Source organism: Rhinolophus sinicus, chromosome 1 (genome assembly GCF_057876585.1).
Source record: "Rhinolophus sinicus isolate RSI-liver-muscle chromosome 1, RSI-T2T, whole genome shotgun sequence".
Lineage (NCBI taxonomy): Eukaryota > Metazoa > Chordata > Mammalia > Chiroptera > Rhinolophidae > Rhinolophus > Rhinolophus sinicus.
The window spans coordinates 52,576,642-52,588,639 of record NC_142501.1 but is presented as its reverse complement, the minus strand read 5'-3'; the positions used below and the strand labels follow the sequence as shown (position 1 = coordinate 52,588,639).

At 48.5% G+C, this 11,998-nt stretch overlaps 1 protein-coding gene across 1 annotated transcript; it reads left to right on the top strand.

The window, feature by feature from the left end:
* The first annotated feature begins 661 nt into the window (after positions 1–661).
* On the top strand, positions 662–11,552 carry FAM186B (family with sequence similarity 186 member B). The gene is given in 7 exon segments (XM_019724647.3): positions 662–1,006; positions 1,887–2,112; positions 4,313–4,495; positions 6,591–8,256; positions 8,683–8,875; positions 10,314–10,492; positions 11,252–11,552. Coding segments are annotated over 7 exon segments (2,844 nt in total). The 5' UTR covers positions 662–910.
* Positions 11,553–11,998: the final 446 nt, after the last annotated feature.

Below are 11,998 nucleotides of genomic sequence, written 5' to 3'. Positions count from 1 at the left end.
TAACTTATTCATCCTTACAAACATGTGCAAGTTATGGCTCAGTGGAGTTAGGAGATTTACTTAAAGTTACAAAGCTGGGAGTTACAGAGTAGAAACTTAAACCTGGTTTCCTGACTCCCAGTCTAGGGTCCTTCCCTCTTTTTTTTCCCTTTCTCCTTCCCTACTGGTGCAAATACAAACGTATTTCCATTAGTTACCGATTGGCTCTAATTTATTAAAAAGTTCTCATTGGAAAAATAACTTTTCCTGATTGCTTTTTCCTATTTTAGCCATTAACATTTAGTTTGGGAGCAAAACATTTAATGGTTTTTAAAAAGCAACAGGTTAATATATACCGTTTTTCCCCAAAAGTAAGACCTAGCCGGACCATCAGCTCTAATGCATCTTTTGGAGCAAAAATTAATATAAGACCCGGTCTTATTTTAATATAAGACCGGGTCTTATATAATATAATAAGACTGGGTCTTATTAATATATAATATAATATGATGTAATATAATATAATATAATATAATATAATAATATAATATAATATAATATAATATAATATAATATAATATAATATAATATAATATAATACTGGGTCTTATATAATGTAAAACTGGGTCTTATATTAATTTTTGCTCCAAAGGACACATTAGAGTGTCGGGGAAACATGGTATTAGAAACATATACATATATATTCAAGCAGATAGATGACAGGGAGTCATTCTTCCAATCAAACTGATGATGTCACTGGAGAAGAGAAGGTCAGTTGGAACCTGCCGTCTGGCAGTTACAGGGAGCTGTGGCTAGGCATAGGGTACTCAGGAGCTGCCCCAGAGCCCTTAACCCCAAAGCAGCCAACACCACGTGTCCTGGCTTGTGTACTAGAGAAACAGGACATCTTTGTGACTGACAGTGATCCAAAATGGAGAAAGACAAGCCCCCACAGTTGGTGACCCCCACATCAGTGACAGCCATCATCTCGAGGATTGAGGCTGCCCGGCTAACTCGGGCTCAGGAGGTAATCCCTGAGATGAGGGAGTCACCCTTCTGTGGGGGTTTGATGTGGAGGTTGGGGACTGATCCCAGATTTGGGTAAGATTCCAGCTCTGGACCCTCGGGGGTCCTAGGATCCTTAGCAAGCCGGGTTTGCAGACAGATTGGTGCAAAATATCCACCTCCTAGACTTGGCTTCTGCAGGGTGAGCTGGAGTCAAAGCACCACACAACCTCCTCACCCCCTCCCTCGCTGTCCCCCCAAGGTTGGGCAGGACCCAGGAAGAGAATAGCCCACAGAAACCCCAGGATGACCCTGAGACACAGAGGGGTGGGTACTAGCAGGGTGGGAGGAAGGGCCCAGAGTTCATGATTTGGGGGTCTGTTCTTGGCAACCTGTCAGAATTCCCCAAGCTGAGTCCTAGAAGTTCACAGGGAAATGGCCAAAGGCTGGAATCATCCTGCTCTTGAGCCTCTAGTGCATTTTTTATGGTTTGATCCTGAGGGTTTCTTGGGGCCTCATTCTTCCTGTCTGTTGCCTGTGCATCCTTGTGAGGAGAGATGTCCCAAAGTCCCCAGCAAACTCTGAAATTCTGAAGACACGTTTGCTGAGGATTTTCAGTATTCCTTCCCTGACCTGGCCTTAATCATTAAAATGACAGTAATAAGAACTACTTATTTTTTATTTTATGTGCCAGGCACTGTCCCAAGTGCTTTACAAATATTAATTCATTTAATCTTTACAAAACCCTGTGACACAGGTACTATAGTGATCCCCATTTTACAAATAAGAAAACTGAGACCCCCAGAGGTTACATGACTTGTCTGAGATCACTCTACTAGGACACGGCATCTGGCTCCAGAGCTCACACCCCTAAATACTACCATCTGCTGTCCTCCATACAGGATATTTCTTCCCAGCTCTCAGACATCTTGGACAATGTCAATTGTGTCATCAACCGCTTCCAGGAAGAACTGGGATATGATTTTAAAAAAAAGGGAAAATCTCACCAGATGGAGCAAAAGGGCAAGAACAGATGCATCTTGCTAGAGAAAATTTCCTCCTTCTCCAAAGATGCTAAGACTAAAGAGAAGCACTTGTACGAAATTCTCCGCTGGCTGGGTGACTGGGGTGAGTTTGCAGGCTGGGTGCTGTCCTGAGGGCAGGTGCCTTCCCCACATCCTCACCAATAGTTAGCTCTCATTTTTTTCGTAATAGCCATCCTAAAAGGTATGAAATAATATCTCATTGTGGTTTTGATTTGCATTTCCCTGATTAGTGATGTTGAACACCTTTTCATGTACTTTTTGGCCATTTGTATATCTTCTTTAGAAAAATGTCTATTCAGATCCTATGCCCATTTATAAGTTGGATTGGTTTTTACTATTGAGATATATGAGTTTCTTATGTATTTTGGATGTTAGCCCCTTATCAGATATATGGTTTGCAAATATTTTCTCCCATTCTGTAGATTGCCTTTTCATTTTGCTGATTTCTTTTTCTTTTTTTTTTTTAAAGATTTTATTGGGGAAGGGGAACAGGACTTTATTGGGGAACAGTGTGTACTTCCAGGAGTTTTTTTTTTTTTTTTTCCAAGTCAAGTTGTTGTCCTTTCAGTCTTAGTTGTGGAGGGCGCAGCTCAGCTCCAGGTCCCGTCGCCGTTTTCTAGTTGCAGGGGGCACAGCCCACCATCCCTTGCGGGAGTCGAACTGGCACCCTTGTGGTTGAGAGAATTTGCTGATTTCTTTTACTGCAGGAATTTTTTAGTATGATGTCATCCCACTTGTTATTGTTGTTGTTGTTGTTGTCCAAAAAATCATCACCAAGACCAATGTCAAGGAGCTTTTTTCCTATGTTTTCCTCTGGGAGTTTTATGGTTGCAGGTCTTACATTTAAGTCTTCAATCCATTTCAAGTTAATTTTTGTGAGTGGTGTTAAGATCAAGGTTCAATTTCATTCTTTTGCAATGTGAATGTCTAGATTTACCAATACTACTTATTGAAGCGACTATCCTTTACCAATGTGTATTCTTGGCTCCCTCGTCAAATATTAGTTGAATGTATATGCATGGGTTTATTTCTGGGCTCTTGATTCTATTCTGTGGGTCTGTATGTCTGTTTTTATGCCACTACCATACTGTTTTGATTACTATAGTTTTGTAATATAGTTTGAAATCAGGTAGTGAGATGTTTTGTTTTTCTTTCTCAAGATTGCTTTGACTATTTGGGGTCTTGTGTGATTCTATATAAATTTGAGAATTTTTTTTCATATTTCTGTGAAAAATGCCATTGGTATATTTCATTAAAGCTATAGGTGGTTTTTGGTAGTATGGACATTTTAACAACGTTAATTCTTCCAATCCATGAACATCGGGTATCTTTTCATTTATATGTCTTTTCAATTTCTTGCATCAGTGTCTTATAATTTCCCGTGTAGAGATCCTTCACCTCCCTGGTTAAATTTATTCCTAAGTATTTTATTGTTTTTGATGCTATTGTGAGTGGGATTGTTTTCTTTATTTCTTTTTCAGATAGTTCATTGTTAGTGTATAGAAATGCAACTGATCTTTGTATGTTGATTTTGTGTCCTGCAACTTTATTGAATTTGTTTATTAGTCATAATAGTTTTTTGGTGGAGCACACTATTTTATAGAGGAACCCAAGGGTGATATTCACAGTACTGAATGACCCTTACTGCATGGTTACTGGTCCAAACAGCACTGATGCCAGCTGTAAGAAACTGGTATAGCCATGTGGGTGTGGACCAGCTGCATGTAGCCCTGGAGTCAGGTGCCACCCCCATTACGATCAGCTATCCTATCACGAGACCTCAGTCTGCTGTGAGGCGTGGTGGATACTGCAATGTTAGAGGAAGGTGGTATAGGGATGTACCCCACCCCCCCTCACACTGCCCTCCCCCTGATGAGCTCTCAGTTTAGTGGTCCTTCAGCTGCCCCCAAGAACTGAGCAGAGCTGTTGATTCCAGTAAATTCATTTAATTGTCCAGATATTGGACTAGGCTATGGAGAGAGAGCAATAACAAGGCAGACACATCCCTGGCCTTAATGTACAACAATACTATTTAATGTCTATTACATATTTTCAACATGGCAGGCCTCATGTTGATCATTTCACATGTATTATCTCATTCGATCTCCACCCAACCCTTTTACAAGCAAGGATACTGAGGCTCAAGGGAATAAGTGGCCCAATATCACATAGCTAGCAAGAAGTGAAACCAGTCTGGCCTCAAGGACTGCTGGTATCACCCTTGTGCTATAGGGCTGCTTAGGGGCTCCTTAGAAGCCTAACCCCCTCCCCTCCCTCTCCAGGTGACAGTCTGACATATGAGATCAGGAACAGGAAGAGTGAGGAGGAAGAGGAAGGCCTGGATGAATGGATTGAGGTGATGGAGAAGGTGTTACCTCTCTCCCTCATCACCACCAAAGGAGGCATCGAGTCTCTCATTTCCCTTTGCTCCACTCTCATTGAAGGACAAAAGAAAAGGGTACAAAGTAGGTTCCAGGAGTACCAGGGTGGGAGGGTGGGTGGGGTGGATGCCATCTCAGGGTAAGAAGTCACACACCAGAATCTGTGGGGGTCTTTCTGACTCTCCTCCATAACAAAAGCTGTATCTGAGATGGATGGACAGTGGTGAGGGGTTTGGGTGTTGATCCCAAGCTGGGCACTGAGCAGTTCTGAGTTGTCCCTCAGGACTGGAGGAAGGCGTGATGTGGACACAGCTTCCTGTTGGTGCTCCCTGGAGCTGTGACCTCATGCAGGTCCTAGGGAACAAGACTAGCAGCTGAGAGAGGCTGGAGCTTGTCGCTAGAGTCCGGAGAATATCCTTTCCTTACTCCAAACCCAGCTACAAAGACAAAAGTCTGGTGAGACTCAGCCAAAGGTTCCAGAACCTTCTCAGTTGTGGCTTCTCCAGAAGTGGTCAGTCAACAACAAGGTTCAACCTTGAAATTTTACTCCTATCAGCACTAGAAGGGACCTGCAATGATCTAACTCTTATATTTTGTAGATGAGAACATTGAAGTTCAAAGAAGAGGAGGGACCGCAAAGAAAGCTTGTGAGAAAACCAGGCCCCATGCTTAGAATTTCTGGCTTCTTAATCTTACTCAAAAGCATGGGCTTTAGAATCAGACAGACCTGAGTTTGAATCCCATATGCCAGTTTTTGGCTGTGTGGCTTTGGGCAGGTTACGTCAGCTTTCTGATCCTCACTTTACTCACACACAAAATGAGGCCAGTGCCCGCTTGCAGGGTTCCACTTGGTACAAGACACCTGGCACAACTCTTAGAACATGCTCAGGGCATGTTCTAAATAATAAACAATATTTACCAGTAGCATTTTACCACTGACTCTCATGGCCGGGTTCCTTATCATCAAGCAAGGTCCATAGTTGGGGGAGGGAGGGAGCAGGGAAAGGTGGATGAAAAGGAGACACTCTCTTCTACAGTCCTTACCATATTATTTCTCCAAATATAGTTATTTGTACACTTGACTTATTTCCTTGCTAGATTATAAACTCGAGGGCAAAGGTTGTGTCTTATTCATTTATTGAGCACTTACTAGGTATCTGGTACTGTGCTTGGCACGAAACATGATTTAAGTCCTATGAAGTAGATACTATGATTATCCCCATTTTTCAGAAACAGAGGCACTGAGAAGTTAGGAAACGTGCCCAAAGCAAGTGGTAGTAAGGATGGGATCAGCCCAAGTTACCTGATTCCAGAATGCAAGCTCTGAACCACCAGGGCCATACGGCCTCTCTGACAATATTAGATCGATGCTAGCTTGACTTCAATGTCATTTCATTGACATATTTCCTTTAGCCCACATCCAAAGTTAGCAAATGTTTTTTCTGCCAGTGATGTTCATTGAATGAGCAAATTAAATGAATGGATGTTCCAAGAGAATCACTCCAGCAGTCTTACACGTGACAGATGTGACCTGGCCCTGATGCGCTGAGGTCTATGAATTTGTTTGAACACAGAGTGTACAATCTGTGTTTACGTGCATTTTCCTGGGGAGAAGGTCTCCTGCTTTCATCAAAGTATCAAAGGAGTTTATAACCCCCCCCCAAATGGGAAAGGACATTAGTCATTAAAAATAAAAACATGTGGACAGCTACAGGACCATGTGATAAATTGTCTACAAACACGGTCCAGTGATAACAAGAAAGGGAAATAAAGCTTCCCTGGTGATCTGGAATCTAAGTACCAGGTAGGCTTGTAGAGTTTGGATAATTGGCACACACAGATATTGAGGCTGAGAAGTAGCATGATTAGAAAAACCACTCTGCTCTAGGGAAATATGGAAGATCAAGAGTACGTGGAATTGAGTTGAACTGGATTGAATAGTTCCAGTTCTGGTGCTATGGAGCTGGCAGGCCCTGGCAGGTAAGTCCTAGGCAAGCTCTGAGCCGAGCAGAGCACTCTCCTGCCTTCTCCCCTGGCCCCCCGCACAGCCTCAGCTCCTTGTTCTTGCCAAAGCCCTAAGGCCGTTGAATGGGAATTTGGCCAAGCAGGGTCTGCAGAAGCAGTATAACCCTTGGGACCCATGGGAGCTTGTTGCCTTTGTTCTCTCTACTTCTCCTAGGGTCCAAACATACCTTTTGGCAAGGCTGGCAGGAAGAAAGCCCACAAAAATCTGCATCCTTCCCTCAGCCACTGAGCCCAGAGCAGATGCTCCAGGACAAGAATACAACCTGCACCAGGGTCTCTGAGGTGAAGTCCATGCTGCAGGAGCTCCTGGACTCTACCATGTTCAACCAAGGGGAGGTCAGGGCCATCAGGTACATGTCTACTGTGGTGGAGAACCTCAACAAGGCCTTGATCCTCCAGCACCAGGAAAACAGGAGCCTGGAGACCAAATACAGGCACCTGAAAATAGAGATGTGCAAAGAAATCCGCAGCCAGAGGTTATACTCCCAGCAGTCCCTCCGAGTCCTTGAGAGTAAGCGGGATGCCCTACTAAAGCAGGTGGAAATTCTAGGGGGAAAGTACCACGACCTTCTCCTGATAAAGCAGGCCTTAGAGTTCCAGCTAAAGAAGGCTCAGTCTGCTAGAGGTCAAGCAGATGACTCGGACAAGATCTTCGTTGACTCCCCGGCCCCCCCTGAGGAAGGGACCCTCCCAGAGAAAGAACCAGGCGTGGAGGAAATCCAACAGGAACCCAAGAAGGAGGAGCAGTTGTTCCCAGCACGTCCCGCAGCCATGGCCAGGGACAGTGGTGCGAGGTCTTCCACACACCCGTCACCTGCCACCACGACCATGCAATGGAGGATCGCAGATGCGTACAGCAGCAAGGATGCTGAAAGTCTTCAGCCTGTGTTGCCATCCGCGGTGGATCACAAGTTTCCTAGGAAATGGGAAATAACGGTGGCAGAGAGCCCAGGCCACATAGTCAAAGACCAGAAGGATTTCTTCCAGGAAGCAGCCCGGGAGAAAGAAGGACTCCCAATGAATTCCCATTTTAGGGATCAGCTGTCCCCAGAGAGCTCCAGGAAGGTGGCCTTGGAGAGCAAGGTGCAGTGCTGGGAAGAGGAGCTCAGCTGGGAGAGGCGGAGGCAGCAGTGGCTGGAGGAGGAGGAGATGTGGCTGCAGCGGCAGAAGACGTGGGCCCTGCTGGAGCAGGAGCACCAGCAGAAGCTGCGGCAGTGGGAGATGGAGGAGGTGGCAAAGGAGCAGCAGCAGAGACTGGTCCAGCCGGGAAAGGAGCAAGGGGGCCCCCAGAGGGAGCCGGAGCCTCCGAGGGAGGATGCGGACAGGACAACCTTCATGACCTCTAGGAAATGGAGAGACTTGGAGAAGGCATGGCTGACACCTCCCCCAAGCCGGGCCCAGTCTGCACACCAAGGCAGGAGCCCACACTTGCCTAGGTCCCCTAATACCCAGCAGCCTACCCCTAGAACTCAGAGGATCACGATTTCAGCTGATTTTACCCAGAAACCATGGGCCCGTCGCGTTCCCACAAAGCCCAAGAAATCAGCCTCTGCTCCTGTCACAGGGGGATCCATCTGCAAGGTGGCCCAGCCGCCTTTGCATGTATCACCGATAACTCTGAAGGGGAAGGTGTACCACATGAACGTGGAGGCCCAGAGGAAGAATCTGCAGCTCCTGAGTGAGGGTGCGGAGTGGGGGCTGCCCCACTACCTGCGCAGCAGGGCCCTGGAGCTCACTGCCACCACCATGGGGCTGAGCGTGCTCAGACTGCGGGGCCTGTGCCATAAGTATATCCTCTACAGACACTTCCAGAGCCTCCGGTAGGTCCTCCCGGGCACACACCTGGTGTGTGGGCAGAGCCAAAACGCAAGGGGAGAGGAGCAGCATGGGGCAAGGGGGGACGGGGAGAAGCACCCAAGGCCTTGGGCAACCCTGAAGGAGTGGCGGTGGGGTGCTTACCCATTGCTCGCCCTGTAGTGGGCTTTTCCTTACTTCTTCCTCCCTCCTTTCCCTCCTGCCAGTCACCCACCTACTATGCTCCCCGATGTGCTTACTTTCTTCCTGTTTCCAGCCCAGCCCCGAGGCTCCACACCCGACACGTCTCTGCTCCCTGCCTTCCCTGGCTCTCACCAACCTCCACTTCTCCTCTCGCTCCTGGGAATTACAAATGTAGAGTCATGTCTGGTTAACAGACGTGGGGGGAGGAAGAGGCCCTTCACCCACCGAATGCCTCCTTCTCTCCCCAGACAAGAAGTGATCAACCACATACAAGCCATGCGAAAAACGGGGGCTCCTTACGAGGCCCAGAAACTCTACATCTTCCTGGAGCGCACTGACCGTCTGCGGGATCTCCGTCTGCAGGCCTTGACAGACAGGCAGAAGGATCTGGAGGAGAAGCGCCAAAAGTGCCTGAGCAGCATGGTCACCATGTTCCCCAAGGTGGGCCTCCTGCCTGGTGACCTTCTCAGGGGTCAGCACAGCCAGTAGAGGTGGGGCCAGGAAATGAGCCAGCAGGAACGTGGAAGTGACTGGATGTGGGGGCAGATGGTAAATAAGAGAAGCGAACGCCTCTGAACCAGGAAGAGGTGAAGACAGGAGGCAGCTTGAGTGTAAGGAACGGCAGCTTCCCAATATCCATCTATGGTGCCAGCACTAGAGATGGACCTTCAGAAAGAGCTAGGGAAGAAAAGACTCTTCTGGAGGGGGAAGGTAGCCGGGCCCTGCAATCCCAGCTTCACGGAGATTCTCTCTCCTGTGGGGTCTCTGCCCTTTTCCTGAAGGTTCTGGTTGCTCTCCAACTTGGTCACAGCTGTCCTCTTTACCTTCATGCTGGGGACATGCTTTCCTTCTCTCTGGGGACAGCTCCCCTGCTTTCTAGATACCAGGTTTTCCTTGTTTTAATGGATCACCTCCTCCAGTCACTTCCTGACAAACGGTACCTCACAGACCTTGATTGTCTGGAAACAGCTTTACTTAGTATCTACACTCGCTCTTAATTTGCAGTTAGCCTGGATATGGAAGGCGAGGTCAGAATTTATTTTCCTTCACGATTCTGAAGACACTGCTCATCGCCATCTAGGTGTTGGCATTGCTATTACGAGTCCAAAGTCATTCTGAGTCCCAGTCCCTTGGGTATGACCTATTTTTAATCTCTGAGGGCTGTCTTCAGTTTCCTCTACTCCTTCCCCCGTTACTGGGGCAGAGAAGCATCCAGTGCTGACCTGGGCCCCAGAGGGTTAGCCCATGGCTTGTAGGGACTGGACAATCCCACAGCACTGACCCAGCAGCTGCTGGGATCTCCCCTAGGGTTGGGCCAGGAGGTAACCCCCTGAGTCCTGGACAGAGTGGCTTAAGTCTGGGGGAATCAGCGTGCTGAGGGTCTCTGTGTAAGTGCCAGCAGTGGGCAGTTGGAAGCGCCTCGGCCATGGAGCTATCTCCCAACTCAGTTCCCTATCACCTTACACTAGTCCTGATCATCTTCCATAAGTGCCAAAGGGACCGTGTGACAGTTCTTCGGGTGGTTATGAGGGTTCCCCCAGCTCCTTGCCCAGTACCAGGTTGGGGCTGGATGAAAGCATTCCAGGCACAACCCGGCCCCATGTCACGAATCCTGCCCGTGCTCGCAGGAGTTCCAGCTGCTGTGGCTTCCTTTGCTTTTCTGTCCGTGCTGTTTTGCCTATGGTCCTGCTTGTCCACAGCAAAGGAGATAACAGGAGCAAATAACAATGCAAAGAAATTCGAGACCCTGGGGTCCCAGGCGTTTCTAACTGGAAGGATTCCCTGGGTCTGCTCAGCCCTGAGTTAGACAATGCTTCCTCTGGCCCTAGAGAGGGGATAACTTCCTGTCTCCCTGATGCTGTTCTGCCGGTTCCTCTAGCTCCAGCTGGAGTGGAACATTCACCTGAACACCCCTGTGCTCACCTCTCCAAAGCCAAGGAAAAGCAAGCTGTCCTCATCCTTACTCCGGCGGGTCCACTCCAGCGGCCCCTTCTGCAAGCAGTCCCCAGAGAATCTTCCGTCCAAGCACCGGGAACGTGTGCCCCTGTGGATGGCCCGGTAGGTGCAAGAAACCAAGGGGGCAGCCAACTGGATGAGTGGTGGGCAGGGAGCAGGGGTGGTCGGTTGGGGAGGCTGGCAGCTACTTGAGGGCACAGACAAAGCTCACCCAATGAGTGACAAGGCACCCGTCTTCTTAGCTGCCCTGCCCGGCTCTGGCCATTGGTCCAGAGGAGGGTGTGCATGTATGTGGTGGTGTGTGGGCTTCAGGGGCCAACCTGACCAGGTATGTTCCAAACCATGCAACTGAAAGACTCTGGGGACCACGGCTGACAGCTCATAATCATTTCTACCTGGAGCATTGGTCCGGCACCTCCCATTGGTCCATCCATACAAACAAGCCTGACCATTCCCACTGTGTGACCCCTGGCTCAAAAAGAGACACTGTGAGCCTCTGGGCAGCTGAAAAGACCCACATCCACACCCACCCCAGTATGGCCCAGTTCAGGACATGTGCCTGGAGAACCTCTTCCAGCAGCTCCTCAGCAAGAGGAGCCCCAGAAAGGTGAGACTCAGAGTTAAGGGAGCAAAGATAATAAGGAAGGTGGTGACAACTACTTGAGAAAAGAAGAAAACAAGGCCCAGTGTCTTGGGCCTTGTGGCCCTGGAGAGCTTGTTGCTACTTCTCAACCCCTCTCTCTCTCTCTCTCTCTCCCTCTCTTTCTCTCTCTCTCTCTCACCTTCTTTCCTTCCTTCCCTCCTTCCCTCCCTCCCTCCCTCCATCTAACTGTTGGTCTCTTTTTACATTTTCCACCTTAGCCAACAAGGAAACCAGATGGAGACCGTCTGGAAGACTGATGTGGCCTCCTCTAGTCACCCAATAGAAAAGAAGACCCCCACCAGCCTGTCCTGGGACCAGCTAGGGGGGTGCCCAGATATTCCCCGGCTGTTGGCACTGGATGTGCATTCCTGCTACCATAAAAGCTTGATGTCCCTCAAGGCCGGGTGAGGCGCAAGGCTGGAAGTTAATCTGATTCAGGGAGACATGCCCTCCAGGCCAGAGGCCAGAGTGCACATTGTCTCTGTCCAGTGGCCCAAGAGGTCTCTTTCTAACCGTTAATAATAACCCCCTTTATTGTGCCACACCACAGTATCGGCCACCAGCTTGTGTCCCCCCGCCAATCCCAATCTAGTTCTCTCAAGGACTTTCCACGGTGTCTCAAAAGGTCACACAGAAGTCTTCCCTCCCCACTTGTTTCCTGGGCTGCACGGGAATCGCTCAAGAGGTGTATCTCGCCCTAGGTGTGAGGGTTGTTCTCAAAGAAAACCAGGTTCGGGATGATAGATGAGGGAGACCAGGAGGGGCCCTTCACACTGTCATTTCCTTAAGGCCTTCAGGAACCATCCTTGGGGAGAGCAGCTGAGGGGAGGAAGGCAGGACTCTGGGCCAACAAGCGGCTTTTCTGGTTGGGAAGGTTCGACTCTCCTTTGCCTCTCTTGGCTTGAAGATATAACTATCGAAGACTCAAGGCTCTTTCAAGGAGCTTTTCTAGATGCCCGCTCCCA